Source organism: Limulus polyphemus, unplaced genomic scaffold (assembly GCF_000517525.1).
Source record: "Limulus polyphemus unplaced genomic scaffold, Limulus_polyphemus-2.1.2 Scaffold522, whole genome shotgun sequence".
NCBI lineage: Eukaryota > Metazoa > Arthropoda > Merostomata > Xiphosura > Limulidae > Limulus > Limulus polyphemus.
Window position 1 is genome coordinate 422,691 of NW_013666132.1, and position 20,316 is coordinate 443,006.

The 20,316-nt window shown below is 36.6% G+C and overlaps 1 protein-coding gene across 1 annotated transcript in view; it reads left to right on the plus strand.

Annotated features, from left to right (window-relative positions):
- LOC106458843 (DNA repair protein RAD51 homolog 3-like) overlaps positions 1-7,738 on the plus strand; it is a 49,032-nt gene extending 41,294 nt beyond the window's left edge. Inside the window, exon 7 of the mRNA XM_013918396.2 lies at positions 7,501-7,738. Within this exon, the coding sequence (XP_013773850.1) occupies positions 7,501-7,623 (123 nt within the window). The 3' untranslated portion in view covers positions 7,624-7,738. The remainder of the gene's footprint in view (positions 1-7,500) is intronic.
- The last annotated feature ends 12,578 nt before the right edge of the window (positions 7,739-20,316 follow it).

The following is a 20,316-nucleotide window of genomic DNA, read 5'->3' on the forward strand; positions in this document are numbered from 1 at the left end:
ACATGCTAAGACAAAATGTGTCACATGGGTCACACTAGTGGAAATTCAGGATTTTTTAAAATATTGCCTTGTAGAATTAAGAACATAAAACTTGTATAGTATTAAAATATGGATTATTAGCCAAGATTTTATGCTGTTCTAATTGGTATAACATAAACATAAAGTATTTTAATAAATTTTGAATGTAAGACACTAAAATCTTGTCATGCACAGAAAAGGGTAGCCAGGGTTAACAAGTTTGAAAACCCATTTTTCCAAAATCTCTCAAGCAGTACATTCTAAATTTCTTCAAAACATTTCTCATGTCATCCACTGGTAAATTCCACATTTGACTACTTCATTTGAAAATAAAGGAATGAAATCGGTGTATTGAATTTAAACCTTAAGACTAAATCTAAAACATTTCTCTCAATAAACTATTAACCTTAATTCTTTCTGTATGACTGTGTCAAAGTGTAATTAAACAGCTTTATATTATCAATGTATGTCAGAAAACTTGACATTAAAACATAATTTATTGTTCAAAGTTTTATACGAACTAAGTTTTAACAGCATAATTTTAGAAATAAATTCTTAACTCATCTCAAACTGCCATTTCTCTGTGTTACACGATGTGTCTGAGCTTCACTTTTTTCCATTTCAGAATTTTGTAGCTTCTAAAATAAGCTGCTGCAGTTTCCAACTAATTAGAAACAAAAAATATACATAGTTACAAGTAAGAATCTAAAATTTGAAACTCCTATTACCTTTTTTTTGCTGAGGTATCAATAAATTTGTCAAACCCTCTAAAGAAGCCACTCTCTTTTCTCTCTCTCACTTTCGTGATGTTTGCTAATTAACTTTTTTTGGCTGGTGAACATGTTTCTAACCACTAGAAAGAGTAGAATTTCCTCTACTTAAATCTTACGCTTTATATTCTGATTTCCCTTTATTATCCTTCTGTCAATGATAATTGTTTGCTTTATGTGCATCAGATTTGATGCTCTGAATATTGGAATAGTGACAAACCTATTTATAGCTTATTTAGAAAGCTAGATAAATTGTAGTAGTTTTGGGATATTATGTTCTATTTGTGACATATTTTTTATGTTTCAAGTGCATATTTGGAAGAAACAAAAAATTTTTTTAAACAAATGTAACTAAAATATACAACTTCTCATTTTAGCTTGAAAAACTTCTGGAAATTAAAATGTCAACATTTTAATACATTAGTTTCCTTGTTTTGTGCTGCCCTCTCTAAACGGCCCGACATGGCCAGGTGGTTAGGATGCTTGACTCACAAACTGCAGGTCGCAGGTTCGAATCCCCGTCATACCAAACATGCTTGCCCTTTCAGCCATGGGGGCATTATAATGTGATGGTCAATCCCATTATTCATTGGTAAAAGAGTAGCCCAAGAGTTGGTGGTGATGACTAGCTGCCTTTCCTCTAGTCTTACACTACTAAATTAGGGACAGCTAGTGCAGATAGCCCTCATGTAGCTTTGCACAAATTCATAACAAACAAACCCTCTCTATGCACAATTTTCCCTCTCAACTACCCTTGAGGCTCCTACCTATATCAGATCTTTACATGTAGTATAGCTGCATTGTAGCATGCAACAACCATCCACCAATAAGAGTGTGATACACCCTTCTAGTGCAACTGACTACCTCTATACTATAGAATACAGTCATCACTTCTCAATTTAGCACTTGTGTGTAATGACATGTCTTTTTTTTTCTGTCTGTGAACTTTTTATACATAGGTGTTTTTCAGTGGAAGTATCTATAAATTCATGTAAATCTATAGTTGGTTGCCTACTAACTACATTTGTGTTGGGTTTGTGTTTGTCTGAGGTGGCGGTTTTTGTGCAGTGGGTAATGGGGTCTTACTTGTGGCCTAAGCCTTCTTTTGTCCCTGACATATCTCTATGTTTTTCATTCATGATGGGAGGGATTTTGCTGGTTTTCTCTCAACTACCTTTGCCTCATACCCAAATTGACTTGATTCTACATCAGCTTTGTTTCGTGACCAGGTTCCTCAGGTATGGTTTTTACATATTCAATGATTTTTCCCATTACTTTGGGGCTTGCATGCCACATCCTTCTTCCTTTGTTGCCACATATAGTCATGCATGATTTTGTGCTGTATTGCTTTTCTTTGACTCCTAAGCTCTGGAGGCTTCTTTTTTTTCAAACTTGAAGGTCAGATCCTTTGCCTTTTGTTCATCTTTCCTAGTTTTAGGTTTTCCTACCTTCATATTACACACATTATTCTTTTCTCCTTTAACCTTCTTTCCATGGTGATTCACCATTCCCTTGTGTGATATTCAATAGATGCTCATTCACTTATCTTTTTTTTAATGGCATGTTTACCCTCCTTGGCATTTTCACTTTATATTTGGTTGATCTTTTGCTGGAGCTGGTTGGGGCATGATGCTCTTGTTACTCAATTGCTTTTGCTTTACTTATATCTGTTATGCCTTCTTTTGGCTCATTTTTTATCTGCCTATATGATTTTACTGGTGAGCTTGATTCTTTGGTGTCATATATTGGAGGCAACTTTCAAATGTCTTAGCTTTCTCCTCACTGGTTTACCTTCTCTCCTGTGCCCCTTCTTTGTCTCTCTCTGTCACCACTTTCTGTTCTTCTTCCTGTTCATCATTCCAATGCTGTAGCCTTCAGTGCTGTCAGTCTTGGTGGTGACTGTCCTATGGGCTCAGGGTCAATAGGGCCTGTTTCATTTCATTTATGGACCTTTGCCCTCCATTTGTGGCCAGTTGTTGAGTACTGGGATTTCTTTCAGAGAGCCTTAACCTTCTTTGTTTCCACTCCTCCTCTACTGTCTCTTGTTCCCATTACTTTCCATCTTCCAAGAGATTTTGTTTCGTGGCAGTATTGGTCCTAATGGCTCCTATTACTATAGTGAATGGGTGTCACATCCTTTTCCAGGATTTTATTCGTGTCTTTTTGTGGTTCCCAGGGAATCTATAGTTAGTTGTCTGGACTTGCAACTTTCATGTCTCAGTTGGTTTCTTGTCCCTCATTGATTTCTCACCCTACAGTAGTCTTTTGCCGCAAGTCTTGGGATGTACAAGGTGGACATCTCAGATGCTTACTTTCTCATTTGGCTCCACCCCAACAAGCCTCCTACAGCCATTCTCTTCTCCTCCTTTGGGAGGCAGTTCATTTGGGTTAGTTGGTCAACTTGAAGGAGTCACATCTCACACCCATTTCATTTGGTTTTTTTTGTTTGTATCTCCATAGGACCCAGTCTTTTCTTCTTCTTTTGAGGGATCTGTAGAGATTAGTTTCCCATGCCATATATTTTTCTCTTTTCACTGTGCAGCTGGTTCTCTCTTTTTTGGGTACTTGGGCTTTCATGGAATCACTTATCCCCTTGGGTCATGCTCATTTGCAATGTGTGCAATGCATTGCACATTCTCTAGATCCTTACTTGGATCCTTTTTCATCAACTATTCTTCTTCCTTACTTGAAGACTTCACCTGGTGACTTGACAAAACTACTCCCATAGTGGGTATTCCTCTTTCTCTCACCTGAGTCTCTTTCTTTTTCCAAATGCCACCTTAATGAGATGGGAGGTATGTCTCAACTCTCAAGTGAATTTGAGTTGTTGTTTTACCACAACATGTTGTACCTTCAAATACATCTTTTAGAACATTTGGCAGTACATTGAATTTTTTTAACAGAATAATTCATAGACATAGATGATACATACAGTCAACTCTGCAGTTGTCTGCTTTATCAGTCACCAGTGGGACACTTCATCTCACTCTCCCTGTTTCCAAATTAATGACCTTTTTTTGGGCTCATTCTTCATAAGTATGTCTGATAGCTTTTTCTATTCCAGGTACTCTGTGTCATTGGGGGGTCATCTTTCTAGGCCCACCAAGATACTACCTATTGCTTGTTCCTCTGGTGTTCAAGTATCTGTGCTTTTATCTGGACATTCTTCTAGTTATTTTTGCTATTCTTCTTAACACCTTATTCCCACTTTTATGGTCCAGTATTACTCTTCCCTCAGCTTTAGCTGGGAAGGCATTCCACCAAAACTTTATTTTTTCCATGCCTACCCTCTTACTTGTCTGCCCACTTGTGTGTTCTCTCATTCAGGATACTCCATGTTGAGACCTCCTGATAATTTCATACTGGCAAGACTAACCATGGTTTTCTCTATTGCACCTTCTCCTGTCCTCTTCCTCTACTTCTGTCGCTCTCCCTACTCCTTCAACCTCACTCATCCCTCTCCCTTCCAGCAATGTATCACTTCGACTTTGTATCTGAGGTTTGTTTAGTCCCTTATGAGACATTCCAGACTCTCTTTACATGTAGTCTTTCTTCTTTTTTGTTCAGCTTATTTTGTCTCCCTCCTTGTCTATCAATGACAAGGGTTAACATTCCATAGTTGGTCTCTGCATCATGTTTTCTTACATTCCCTTCCTTCTATCCCCCCATCTTTCCAAATTTTTTTGTTTGTTGTTTGAATGACGCTTATCGCTTTTGACCATGGCTAGTTACTGAGCAGCTTTGTTGTCGTCATGTGTTCTTCTCCTCTCCTGTCTTTTCTAGGCTTTTTTTTTGCCTCCTTTGTCCTACTTGTCTTCCAAGCCTTTCCTAATTTGAAGTAAATACTGTTTTCCACACCCTTACTCTGCCTCTCTTTGATACTTTAGTTTCTTGTTTCTTTTGCCATCTTTCGCTCAGGTCCTAGTTGATAAGTATGTCGTTGTTACTTCCGGTAATGTTTCCTTCCACTTCTCCATATTATTCTCACTCTGTCTGAATCATTTTCTCTATCCCATTCATGTGGTTTGTTCTTCTTTCGCCTACTCTGCTCCTTTTCATGGTTCACACTCCTATCTATTTATTCTTCGGAATTTCTCATCTCCCAGTGATATTTCTCCTATTATTCTGAAGGGATGGCTACAGCAAGTCATACATTTAGCCTGTGGTTCATTTGATTTAGATTCACATCACCTTTTTCAAGTCTCCTCTCACCAAATTTGATACCTTACTTTCTCTCTAAGTCTTCACTTCAGTCATCCATTGGAGAAGTTTGTATGGCTAGCATGTGGAATACTCCACTTACTTTTGTCACACATTTTCTTCATCCTCTGGCCATCTCTTCTTCTGGACAATTACTTCCTCCTGTTGCCATTCTACATACCCCCTTACTAGCTCTGAATTGGTAAGTTTTCTTTTTATATATCTTGCTTACCTTTACAGTGGCCTATTTCTACCTCTCTGAATCTTGATCAGTGCCAAGTGGTGCCTCTCCAGGTACACTTAGCTTTAAACTTGCACCATGTGACCTTTAAAGGTTTATAATGTTCACTGATGAGATGAGGTGTTCCACAAGACTGCTCAAGGGTTTGTTGCAGTATATTGCTTCATAAATAAGGTATGTTCCAGACCATACTAACTCATTGACTATCATGACTAAAGTGGTATCAGTATTGTTACCCTTCCCTCCGGTCCTAGTTGAATAAACTGGGATCGACCTGCTTTTCAAAATAAGGTTTTTGTGGTCAGCCATTGCACAAGCTTAAGGTATTGTTTTCCTCTGGACTCCCCACCACATTGTTTCTCCCTTTTCTATTGGAGTACAGAACCAGTTCCTACTCACATGGGTGGTGGACCATGGAAGCTTCGTCCTGAGTGTGATCGCTTCTACTCAGTCAGGAGTAGGGTTGTGATGTCCTGTTGGTGTAGATGGTGAGTACTCTTCTCCTACTGTGGACTAAAATATCCTATGTCAGCTGGTTTTTGACTGGACAAATCCATCACATGCAGTTCAACTCTCCAACTGGATTTTCCCCCATCCTATCACCACCTGGAGGTCAGTTCCTGGGTGGTCTAGTGTTGGATTAGCATAGGATCAGCCAACATAGCTCCTCACACATGTAATTGGTGGAGGACCCTTCTCCTACCAGAGATTGGACGAAAAATTCCTGACACTGCCTGGTTTTCGACCGGAGTTGACCCATCATGTTTGCATTCAACCTTCCTACCATTGCCCGGATGTAGAGTTCCCAAGTGGCCTGGTGTTGGTTGTGTACTGGGTTTACACACATGCCCTGCCTGGGTTGTCTGAACAGAAGTAGCTATTCCCTTCTGCTTCCTGGACATAAGGTGAAGACAGTTGGGACCGTCTTCCTACCAATGACTGAAAGCTACATACCTAATGCTGCCTGGTTCTTGGAATGGAGTTGATCCACTAAATATGGTCTGATGTATCCTAGTCACTGTACACCATCTGGCACATCCTTTTATTGATTGGACTTGCATTTTTTCCACCTAGATTAGCAATACATATCTTTACATTGGATGAAGAGTATACCTTGATACAGATGTGGTGTGGTCTCTCATGAGCAGTCCACACTGTGGGTTCTCTTCAGATGCCTTCCGAAGAGTAGTTATCTGGGTAAATTTTGCACTGATCCATCCACCATTTCATTGTGGGAGGCAAGGTATGTGTTTCTGATAGATACTTAGCTGTGCTAACACTTCTCACCCATCCTTCTCAATTCTGGTGCATCATCTTTTGCCTAATCTTGAAGAGTGATGGTTGTGTTCTACAGTATAGAGGGAGTCAGCTGCACTAGGAGGAATAAAATTGATGAACATACTAGCTTTTACGTCCTGCAGAATAGTATCATTGATGACACATGTTCAAAGTACCACATTAACCTTGACTTCAAAGTAGTAAATGATAAAGTATGCCTCCAACTTGCTAAATTGGTAAATACAATAATTTAAAACAAGGGAATTGACCAGATGTAGATATGTTTTATCCTGTTAAGTGACTTCTGATGTTAAATTGGTATGTCCTTGAAACAGCTCTGTTCAGAGTAGTGGCCCATCATTCCTCAGGACCTTAATAACTGCTGTCCTTGGTTATTATTTCCCATATTTTAAATGAAATTTGATGATCTTTAAAAATAGTAAAGACTTATCTACTAAATATACATTTTAAAGCATTGCCTAAATGACCAATCATTTGTATTTCTAATCAAATGACAAATAATCATATGAATTATTTGTTTAAAAATGAATGATCCTGAATTGATGATTTTATAACAGTCATAACCAAAATACTATAAATTTCAGTTATTCCCTTTTTTTTGAGGATATATGTGTTTGTATTTCATTCTATGGTTTCTTCTTACAAAATTGAATTGGAGTAAAATTTTGGCTCATTGAACAGCTTGTGTATGCAGTGTAAACCTTATCTTGTCAAATAACTCTTCCTGTTGGACAGTGCAATTTAGTCTGGAATAATAGCGTTGTTATTACCCCTTGAACTTAAGAATGGACTTGCCTCAAAACATGTAGTATTAATTTTATAAGACTGATTATGAGTACGCAACATTCAATGCTGGTAATGTGGATAATTATTTTAATTGTATTAAAATTTATTGAAACTCATTATAAAACAAATGTAATGTTCTTATATTTTAAGATATTGCTATCAATTTTGTAAATATTTTTTACCTAGCATACTGGAATACAAGATGAAATTAGTTCTCAAGGAAGCAGTTCAGAAGAGCTGGATAGAAGCAGTATTTTATATAAAGATTTGGATTGTCCTCCTGTGAAAAGACCCAGATTGGGCAGTTAATGGTTTCTATTTGACAGTAATTTCTTTTGAAGAAAATGTGCTCTTAACTGTAAAAAAAATTAATGAGCTGATACAAAGAAATAAAAATTTTTATACATACTTTTTTATTATTTTCAAATTGATATGCTAAGTTTATTTCAGTTTTGAAGAAAAATGTTAAACAATTTTTTTAATTTTTTGTCAAAAATGTTCAGTATGATGTCTTGTTTTCTCCGTTTTTAGCAGGAAAAAATCAATTGGAGAAGCACATGTCATTTGTTCATTTTATTTCATATAGAATATATTTTCCAAAGGAAATTTTATTCTGGTGTATATTTTATGCACCTTACTGATGAGAAACCCACTTTTAGAAAATAAAAGTTTGGAGATAGCTTGATTGGGTATTGAAAGAAACTTTATTACCAGTAACAAATGCACAGCCTTTTCAACAAGCTTTTGTCATCATCAGGTACAAGTAATTTACATAGACACTGGAATATATATAGAGTATGGAACAAAGAGGTCCCATGACCAAAGATTGCTTAACAGCTTAGTAAAGGTATCTTAGTACTCCAGGCTGTTGGCTTAGAATAGGACTGTTTTGTTCATTTAAGATTGCTTCCTTTATTTTATGTTTGCTTCTTTGTTTAAAATTACAGTTTTTTGAATAGATATATTGTTGTTTTTTAAGTTGCAGTGGTGTGAACATGGGAGAGTTTTTTATTGTTTTCAATAAAGTTGATTTCTAATTTTCTTCCAGTTTCTCCATTGTAAAATTCTGGATAGCTATTACACGTTATTTTATAAATGATGTTGGTAGTGTGTGATTCTACGTAATATTTATTTAGTAATGATTTTAGTTTAGGGCCACATTTTAGTTTGATTTGGTGAGAGTTTTGGGCCTTCCAAAGGATTTTTTATTGATTTGGGAGTCCAGACTTTGGGCTAAGAACTTACTTTCTCCAAGGACATAATTTTACTGGTAGAGAAATCGTGAGAAAGAGTTTATACCATACTTTTAGCAAGAAGGTTCACCGGTTTATTGCAACAATGTTGTTGAATTAATACCAGTGCTAAAGCTGCAGTCTGTGAACCAAGTGAGTGGCGATTGTTCATTGATTCCTCCAAAAGAAGTTTAAAGGTGTTCTCCTTCACAATGGTAACATATATGCATCTCTTCCTATTGCTCATTCGGTTCACTTGAAGGAAATGTACGAAAATCTCAAACTTCTTCTCAATAAGGTCAAATACAAAGAACATGGTTGGATACTTTGTGGAAACTTATAAATATTTTGTATGTTGTTGGGTCAACAATCCGGTTATACAAAGTTTCCATGTTTTTTTGTGTCAATGAGATAGCAGAGCACGAAATCAGCACTAAATAAAGAAGAAATGGCCATGCAGAGTCAGCCTGATAAAAGGATATAAAAACATTGAATAAGAAAGTATGGTTGACTCAAAGAAAGTCCTATTACCTCCATTTCGCATAAAACTGGGCTTGATAAAGCAGTTTTTAAAGGCCTTAGACAAAGATGTCGAAGTTTCAAGTATCTGTGTGGACAATTCCCAACACTTTTAGAAGGGAAACGATTTTTATGGGCTTTAGATTAGGAAATTGACTTCGAATGAACAGTTCGAAAAGACGATGAGGAAAGTCGAAAAAAAAAGACGTGGATTGCTTTTAAAGATGTTATTGACAAATTTTTAGGAAACGAGGATGCAAGTTACAAAAATACTGCCAAAAACATGCTCGATAAATTCAGAGTTGAATTGTAATATGAGCTTGAAAGTTAATTTCTTACACTCACATACTGACTATTTTCCTGAAAATCTCGGTGCCGTCAGTGAAGAACAAATGGAAAGGTTTCCTCAAGACATCAGAGAAATGGAGATGAGGTATCAGGGAAGGTGGAACATCATAATGATGGCTGATTTCTGCTGGTCATTGAAACAAGATTCTCCAGATGCAATACATAAAAGAAGGACCACCACACCTAGTTTTGAGACTAAAATAGGTAGATTTTACCAACAAATATGATGATTAATGAGGATGCATATTCGTTTGACATCAATGTTCTTCCCTTTTCTTCAGTTTGTTTGTAATTATGTTAAAAACATAATAAAATATGTTCATTGTGGTAAATGAAATAATAATTTGATCTAAGTAAGAGCATTTTTGTCTTCCCAATTTGCAAAAAATTCTAATGTGATAAAAAAAATTAATATTATTTTTGAACTCTGCGTGGCTGAATTATAGAAAATCCATCATTAAAGGCCTGGCATGGCCAGGTGGTTAGGGTGCTCGACTTGCAATCTAAGGGTTGCTGGTTCAAATCTCCGTCCTACTAAACATGCTCACCCTTTCAGCCGTGGGGGCATTATAATGTATTGCTACATCCAGTCTCTCTTTTCTAGATTCCTCTCATCTTCTGTGCCTGGAGAAGGAAGTGTCATCTTTTTTCAGGTTTTGAACACTATCCTCAACCCTATTTTAGGGCTTTACTCCTGTCTTTGTCATTCCAGGATAACAAACTGTTGTAGATCTATCATTTTTCAATTGTCCTTGAACCAATTTCTTATCTCTCAAATAAAGATGGACAGTTTTCTTATTCTGAGGTGAGTTGTCTCTCCAGGCATGTGGGGATAACAAAGTCAGTGTTTCAGATGAATTTCTTAAAATACAGATTTATTCGACCATCTATTGCTCTTCCTATTTTGACCATGCTGATGGATTTTTTTTTTTTTTCAGTTTCAGGCCCTTCCATTAATGTTCTTTATGACCCTGTATGTTTTCACTCAGGTTCCGAGAGCATTTTCATGGCGGATGCATTAGTTGTGCCTGCAGTTGTACTGCTATGTGGATTTCTGGCTCCTTGTCTCACCATCTGAAGAAGCATCCTTGGCTGCAATTTCCATTTTTCTTTGGGGGTCATCTCATTTGGGTTGGCTGGTCAGGCTTTACAAGTTCATTTTGCCTCCCTTACAGTACCTTACTTAAATACATTCCCAACATCAGCAGTATGTGTATGTGCTAACAATGATTAAGTTTGTGTCTTCCCCCCTTAGCAGATGGGGTGATGATGGCTCATTGTGTTGTTTTACATTTACGTAATAATATAACTTATATCACTTTAAGTCATTGCATTTTTAAAGGAAGTCTGTTCAACTTATTTGCAGATCAGATGTATCCTTTTTTACATCTTTGAATATGAGGCTGCTGGTTACCACAGCTCTCATATCTCCTTCTCTTCCTACACAAGATGGTCTTTAGAGAACTGTGGCTTCTCTGAAAGTCCTTGTTCTTTCCAGATGCACACATTTGTATCCTCTTCAATGGACTATGGGTGATCCCTGTTACATGTCCAGAGATCCATTGTCTTCTCTTTTCTCTCCATCCATCTCTTCACACTTCTCACTGTGGTGGTAGCTCACTCAGCCCCAGTAGATCCTGGGCAATCCTCTTTTCCCCACCTCACCTAGAATTACATAAATACCTTGAGCATTGTTCTGGACATTTGAACTATTCAATTTTACATCTTTGAGACATGGAGCTCCTAATTACCATAGCTCTCATGTCTTCTTGCATGACGGGTTCTCTGACTCCTCTTGAGTCCCTTGTTCCTCTTTCATAGCATCCTCTTCAGTGGACAATGACAAAACTCTTGAGTATATCTAGAGATCCACTGTCATCTTGTGTATATCACCATTTATTCCCCTCTTCCTGTCATGGTGACTCGGTTGGTCCTGTACAACCATGGCCATCCCTCTTCTACCCCTCACCTAGAGTTTCATCAGTTCACAGATGCCTCTGTTCAAGTGGAGTGTAGCTGAACACCTGGATCTTTACAGATCTTGTATCCAAAGGAAGGATCTCTCCATATCATCATCCTCAAGATGGCTGCATAATGAGCTTGCCATTCTCTTCTGTCTATTCAATTTATGTTTCATTCTAACAGCTCCACTGTTGTTTCTTTTATCAACTAACAGGGAGGAACTTGCCCTTGGTATCTCTTATTTGTGACTATACGTTCACTTTTGAGTCCAAAACCATTACTTTCAGTTGTTGGCCTGTCACATCTTGGTTGCAGCTCTGGCTGTGGATGCTCAGGGTGGGATTGGTCCAATCTTATCTGTGTGTTTGTCAACAACTATACATCTTATCCCTGATCATTCTGCATTTATTTTTCTGATTATTACAACTTCTTATGAGCCAGTCTCATCAGTCGTTGTTGTTTGGTTCCTTTTCTGGACTGGAACCTTTGTTAAGTTCTCAGGTTCCACATGTCCCCCATTTTAACCTTTGGCCACCTGTTCCCTGTTGCATCTTTCTTTAAAGATGTATTTTATTCTCCTAACATACAGGAGATGTTGCTCTAATATTTTGCAATAGATGCCTTCCACATTCTTTACCCAGAGATAGACTGCTTTATTCCCAGACTGCTCCTTTCTCCCTAAAATTTGGCCTCCCTGAGAGGGGGATCACTTTTTCCAATCACCCTTTCCTTTTTTTCTCTATATGATTGTTATGATCCCAATCATCCCCTTTGTTCTGCTTGGGTTGTTTGTTATCTTGATTGTGCTATTTCCTTTTATGAAAATCAACATTGTTTTTTTCTTGCCATGGAATTCCCATTCTTCTCATCACTTATTTCCTTCTACTTTTATTGGTGGGATTCAGCAACTCATCCCGTTAGTTTTTTATTCTTTGGGTGGTGATGATTTTTTTGTCTTTTTATGTCAACTCCCATCAAGTTCTTCATCTCACATCTTCTTTTGCCTCTAGCAGTCAACATTCCCTGGATGTGGTTTTGCAAGCAGGTATGTGAATAACCCTGACACTTTTGTATCACATGTCTTACACCATATTGCAGTTTCCTGTGCTTCTAGTGTTCATTTCCCTCCACTTACTATTTTATAATCTTTATAGAGGTTCTAAGGAGGTGAGTTGTTATTTACATTTTGCAACTCAACAACCACCTTATAAATCTATATTGGAGATGACGACATTTACCATATGGCCAGTGTTGTCTTATATGGACTACTTCTCTCTCACACAATCCTCATTGAATAGTGGATTGTTAAGCCCATCTACCCATGCCAACTGTTGAAATATGGTTTTCCACAAGATTTTTTTCAGTGGTACATATATATTTTTTTTATATTTAACTTCTAGGCCATATTTCACGAGAAGAAAAAAAACCACCATGTGTGATCCTGCCCCCAGATCTAAAAAATGGCTGCTTTCCCTATTTATGTTTACCAGTTGCACAGTGTCACTGTGGGACCTTACACAGCTGTGATAATACCTGTTTGTTCAAAGCACCTCTTGAGTAATCTCCCATGCCTTCCTATTGTTTTCTTCTACTTTCCCAGTCAAAAGCCACTGGTAAAGCTGGGTGATTAGTGGTTTTTTCCTAATAAATTAATTGACAGTCCCATTAATAAGTTGCATTCAGTTAATCATTAGTGCAGTATTCCTCAAACCATGGTACATACAAGTAGAAGAAAAAGTTGGTGGCAGATGCTGCCAACGAGTTGCCTTCCCTCTAGTCAACAACAATTCAAAATGAAAAAAACGTTGGCAGAGTGCTGCCAGCCAACTAACTTTCCTCTAGTCATTATTTCAAGAAGGAAAACAAAAATAAAATGTTGGTAGCAGATACTGCCAGTCAGTTGCCTTCTATCTGTTCATTAAAATTAGAGACAATGGAAGATAGTTTTATTAGTTTTGACATAACAATAACAGTGTGAGCAAGTTTTGTACCAATGATAATCAAACCCATAACTTTCAAATTAAGAGCCAATAACCCCTTGCAAATTGCCAAAGCTGTTGAACTTAAAAAAAAAGTATGTTTAATTTTAAGCAGAGTGCAGATAGCCAAATATATAGCTTTACATTTAACACAAACAATCATAATAGCAATATTCAGATCACCTCGATAGCTAGAATAATTGGATACTAATTTCAGTTAGTTGATTTTTTATGTGACAATCAATGTAATCATGATTTAGATCAGTCAATTGTTGGAATAAATGGAAATACTAATTAATTTATTATTTTCAGGACTGTCGATATAATAAAAATTTCGCTTAACAAAAACAGTAATTAGAACATTAATTTCGATTACTTGATTATTTTCATAATGATTGACATCAGAATTTCAATTAATTTATTAGTTTATGTGAAACTAATCAGTGTAATAGCTACTCGTAGGTAATTGATTGTATCAATGAATAGATTAAATTGCTAAAATCTAGCCATTGGAAAGTATCACTGGTATAAGACTGTATCCCTTTAAGAACATGCAAGAGGTTATTTTGATGCTTCCTTTTGCTGTAACATCTTTGTTGTATTAAGATTATTCCCTGCAGAAGACGGATGTGGTTTCCCACTGAATAATACCCTAGTGGCTGACATGTTCCATGAGTTTTCCCCTCTATGATGTTATATATTTTCAGAAAGGATCTCATTTTTAAAAAAAATTTTATATGCACCAGTCCTCCATCCTATTATAAATGTAAGATTCTATCAGTTCTGTAGAGAGATGACTAGCATTTCTGAAGTAAAAATTTTCCTTACCTGAAAATATATTTCAGATAAATACTCGTCTTTTCACAAAATCTCTCACCCTTTCTCTCCATTTCCAGTATGATTCTTTTGCCTCATAAGAGGTGTTCATGAGGTATACTGTGCATGGAGTACATGTTGTCCTCCTTTATTGGTGGAGGGCTATAGCCTAATCCTGAGTTTATCATAGACTATCATATGATATGTTAATACTTGTAGCGATGGGGGTTTGTTTAAGGCTTGATACATGCACAAAAATCTTTTTGGCATGTAGCAAGAAGTAATAGCTATCAGTTATGTGAAGAAGTATTTACCTGAAATACATTTTCAGGTAAAGAATATGTAAAATTTAATCATTGTAACCCTTTTCTTTCGTTTCTACAACTTTGACTTCATCCTAAGTTTCATCATGAATACTCTGCCTAAACAATCAGTCAAAGAATACCGAAAGAGCTGTTATGGACCAACCTTTATCGAGAAGTTCAACAACTACAATGAAAACCTTACCGAGCTTACACACTCCTCTAATCACCTGACCTTCCTACTATGCTGCAGAGATTCGAACCTGAACTTTCTGATACTCAAAGAAACTACTTTCGCTAGAACTGCAAATATAAAAAGTTATCAACAGTACTATCAGGCACCTCCTAAGATTACACATAGAGAAACATAGACAGAAGAAGCACCATCTAACCAACACAAGTGGAACACGATATGCTGAGCTTCAACAACTTTTCACCACAAATACAAGAGCATTAGACATCTTAAACCTTTACACCAAATACTATACATCCAACCTAGCAAGCATCAAGAAGAAACAAGTTAAAAAATTCAACAGACTTACCAAGACAGATAATCCTATGATTACAAACATAGTTCACAATTCTCGTTTGAGATTATTAAGTTATACAGAAAACAAGATTCTAAACCTAGGTCTAAACTTCACCATACAACCTAGCACAGTTCCAATGTTGACATAGCTGCAACCTCCCCAAACCTATGGCTGAACAATTCCGACATCAAACTTCACCTTCCTCAGGAATGCAAAGAAATCAAAATCGAACATCACCAAACAGGAATGTAGCTCACTGAACCATCTAAAATGAGACAACAATATCAAGATCTCAACATCAGACAAAGGAAACAGTATAGTCATCCTAGATCGAGAAAATTATGACACAAATATCAAGTAGTTACTAGACAAAGAGATTACCAATGACTCTACAGAAAAGACAGAGAGACTCTTCAATAGAACACTAAACAAACTTAAGAAACAAAAGTTAATCAACGAGAAGCTAGCCAAAGACTTACGAACCAACAAAAATTTTCCCCTCAGTTCTACGGACCACTTAAGATATATAAACCTAATATATTTGATGACGAGGAACCCACTTTGAGACTAATAATGGCTGGAGACGGCTTGAATGGGTAATGAAGAAAACTTTAATATAAGTTTAACATAACAGCAAATGTGCAACGTTTCAACAAGGTTTTGTGGTACCTGATGATGACAAAACCTTGTTGAAACGTTGTACATTTGCTGTTATGTTAAACTTATATTAAAGTTTTCTTCATTACCCATTCAAGCAGTCTCCAGCCATTATAAACCTAATATATCTTTTAGGCCTATCATCAGTGCTACAAACTCACCTAGTCATCAACTAGCTACCTTCATGATACCTATTCTATCTCCACTACAAGGTAATACCAAGCATCACATTCAAAACTCAACGGCCTGGCATGGACAGATGGTTAGGGTGCTCGCCTCACAATCTGAGGGTCACGGGTTCGAAACCCCGTCCCACCAAACATGCTCGTCCTTTCAGCCGTGAGGGCGTCATAAATGATGATCAATCCCACTATTCATTGGTAAAAGAGTAGCCCAAGAGTTGGCGGTGAATGGTGATGACTAGCTGCCTTCCCTCCAGTCTTACACTGCTAAATTAGGGATGGCTAGTGCAGATAGCCCTCGTGTAGCTTTGCGCGAAATTCAAAACAAAACTTGACACATTTCATAGACAACTCAGAAAGCTATACATCAGATCCCACGATATTCTGGTCAGTTTGACATCATAGACCTATTTACCAATGTTCCAACTACAGAAACCCTTCATATCACCAGATAATGACTGCTGAATAGCAAATCTCTACCATGCAGAACTCACATGAAGATAGACGCCATCATGGAACTAACAACTTATTTTCAATACAATGAGGAAATCTATGAACAAACAGATGGTCTAGCCATGGGATCACAACTCTCTTCAATCCTAGCAGACATTTTCATGGAAGACAAAATAATCAACATCACCATGGAAATAGAGGAACAAAACAGCCTACCACTTCTTAACATACTCATTAGCAGGCAAGAGAAAAAAATCACTACAATGGTATACAAAAAACCCACCCACGTGAACAGATACCTACACTTCCAGTCCTATCATCTAACCTCGATAAAACGTGGTATAATCCAATAAACAAGAGAGCAGAAAACATTTGCGATAAGAAATCCACCAAAACAGTATGCCAAAATATTGTAGAGTGCTTTAAACAGAATGGTTACACCTCCTTCAAAAACTCCCTGAAAAAGACCACAACAGAAATAAAAGATCAGGAAAACACTACCATTTACCTCCTTTACTTGCAAAATTTTAGTGAAAAACGCATAGCCAAAATATTCAACATAGAAGACGTTCGGTGGAAATCCTACATGACATTAATATCCATTCTGCTGAAAAACAAAAGAAACCTAGCAATGAAAAACACTAAAACGTCATTTATAAAATTCCGTGTTCTTGCAACGAAACATACATTGGAGAAACGCCAATGCCTACACTAAACAATCTTGTATATCCAACAAGCCTCTACTACTAGAGGAGCCAAAATCTAAAAGATGTATATATTTTGAGTTTCCACAATTAGTGTGGTAGAAAAATTCCAGTGATACCAGGAGGTATTTGTTTCTTTGTAATTAAGCACAAAGCTACACAATGGGCTATCTGTGATCTGCCCAACACGAGTATCAAAACCCGGATTCTAGCATTGTAAGTCCACAGACATGTCGCTGTGCCACTAGGGGGCACCAGGAGGTAACTCTTCCATAGGTTGTGCATAACAAAAAGCTCTGCTACATCTGGAAGTGGTTCATTTATCAGATATGACCACACCTATATTTGTGTCTACAAGTGCACTATTATAGAAAATAATCACATATAATATCTTTATTTAACGTCCAAACTGAAAAAAAGAAACACTTCCAAACCTAGGTGTTTTTTGGAGGTTCCTAAAACATTGTTAACACCACTGTCCTGTGAATTAAATGTAATGCTCCGCAGCAACTGTTGAAAAACACCTAAGTCATACATCATGCTTTTATGACATCAAATGGTCATCAAACCTAGTCCTTTACCAATTTCTTTCATATTTAATTCCAGACTCAATATCTAACAAAAATCACAGGTCCTTCCCCTTTAAGCAGAGTGCATAAAAACATTTCCATGTAGTACGTCTTTCATCAATAGTAGTACATAGGGCACTAGAGACTTTCAAGTATTTGTGATTACAAATTAATGAAATATTAAATGTGTTGTAAATTATTTCTCTCAATGGTTTAGAGAAATGATATTGATTTTACTTCTAATAATAGATTCTTTGAAAACTTAATCTAGTACAAAAGCCTTATATATTATAACCAAATGACATTATTGACTATATTTAAATCTGATTATCAAAAGTCACTATAATATATTGCCATATTTAAGTCTATCAATAAAAAAAGGATGTAACCATCATTAATATTTTCTTAGTGGACTGTTTTGTGCTCAACCTGAATCTTTAAATGATAATATTGAAGAGGGCACATTGTAATTGTCTTCTTTTTGATAAAAAACCATGCTAATAATGTTTTTATAACAGTCTTGTTACTAATAACTATTAGGTTTCTTAGAAGATAACTTGAAAAACCTCACTGATGGACTCACTATTGATGCTTCAAATTTTATTTTTAAACTGTTGGCATATACTTTGATGCATCCTTTTTATAAGTGCTGAGAAGAATGTTCGTAACTGTTGCTTTTCAGTGATTTTACTGTGGTAAGATTTCCCTCATTAATTTTTAACTTATTCAAAGCAGTATCATATACCAAAAGCTGTGCCTATTTTCAGTTAATGAATATTATTGCTGTAAAAGTTTTTATATTTAACTTCCACTGCAATCAGCTTTAGGGAGTCGCTTACTTTACACATTTTGTAGTCACCATTATTCTTAACATACTTTTCCTAGGTTTTGTAAAGTTCAAAAATATTACAAATATTAATTGAGTTTCTGTCCTTTTCATTAGATGTTTTTGCCCACAATGCAACCTTTGGTGAAAATCATATATTTTCATTCATTCTTATATCTGTGCTTTTTATGAGCTAAGTGTTTCCCTTTCTGCAGGCTTTATCCTAGATATGTGATCCTGTAAAAGGTGTATACCGTTGACTATGCCACCCCAAAGTAGCAATTGTTTTCAGTATCCAGACTTTTTATTCTTCCAGAAAACATTTCACATATTTATAAAATTCACCTTCTCCAAGATTATTATTTTATTTTAATCTTAACAGAAAAGTATCCGTGCCTTTTTTTGATGCATCGCTTAATATAAATTTTGTTACCTTTTCACAAAATAGTAAAATCAATGCAAACTTTTTCTTTCTAGCTAGGTGTGTTAACTCACATACTCCAGTACTGTCTCATTCCATATTCATCACACTTAGCAGGACCTGGTGGTTAATGTGTTTGACTCGTAATCTGAGGGTCGCGAGCTCGAATTACCATCACCGAATATGCTAGTCCTTTCAGCCATGGGGGCGTTATAATGTTATGATCACTCCCACTATTCATTAGTAAAAACTTTGGTGGTGGGTGGTACTGACTAGCTGCTTTCGCTCTAGTCTAACAATGCTAAATTATGGATGGTTAGCGCAGATAGTCTTTGTAGCTTTGCACAAAATTCCAAACAAACCAAACCATATTCATCACTATAAAAAGAAAATGTTTATTGTTATGTATCTGGTCGTTTGTTAATTTGTGGTATAAATTCTTTCCAAGGAACTTCAGCGATACAAGTCCTTTCTTAATTAAAACTAGTTTATTCTTTTTCGATACAACTTTGTAATACACAGAATTTCCACAGTCTCTTTCAACTTAACAACCTTTAGAACACACGTTATAAATCACAGTAATTCACACACTTTACTTATGGTGCCTACTGTTCACTTGACTCAGTTATCTCTATCTTCAATCTATCTGCATATCTATTTATCGCTGGCTTTATTTACCAGGCTTATATACTTAAAAAGAGGGCGTCTACCAAACATTCGCGAGGTTCCTCGATAAGTCATGATCCTTCTAGAAACTCCAGCACGCATGCTCCCAGTATCGCGTGACTTCTGCTGTCGTAACACTGCCCCTTCCTTAGTATTGTTTGTCCCAAACAATAGCTACTTACATTAAATCAATAGATAATTAACAATGACTTCATTGAATGTACAGAATTTACAAACACAAAATTAAAATTCAACAAAGTCTCTTAATTTTACAGGACGTATCTTCTTCCATACTGGTCTCTATATCATTGGCTTCTGCTTCACGTGGGGTTCATCTGCTCCATCAGGAAATGTCCCATTATTGGTAACAGTCACATCAGTGGTAGTAACTTCATTAACAGCTTCACTGTTTCCCTTCTCAAAACCGGGTAGAGTTTCTTCCTCGACAGTGGCTTTTTCAGGTGACACATCTTTAGCAGCGTCATTTGTTCCATTGTTCACTTCATTCCCACTGAAATGTCCTGGACCGTGATAATGCCAAAGCCTGTTGGCATGCACCACTTTTGGCTTACCTCGCCGACCACATTTTATTCGAAAAGTCACGTCTAAGAGACGATCCACTATGTCATATAGACCTTTCCATGGAGAAGACAACTTAGGAGACTTCCCTTTGGTCTTCCTGGGATTATACAACCACACCTTGTCTCCTGGTACAAAGCTGACTTAGTAGATCTCTTATCGTAACATAGCTTCATGGAATACAGCAGACGTTTTCAAGTTTGAACGCACTTGATGGTGAATATTATCCATCCTTTCTGATAAAACTTTCACGAATT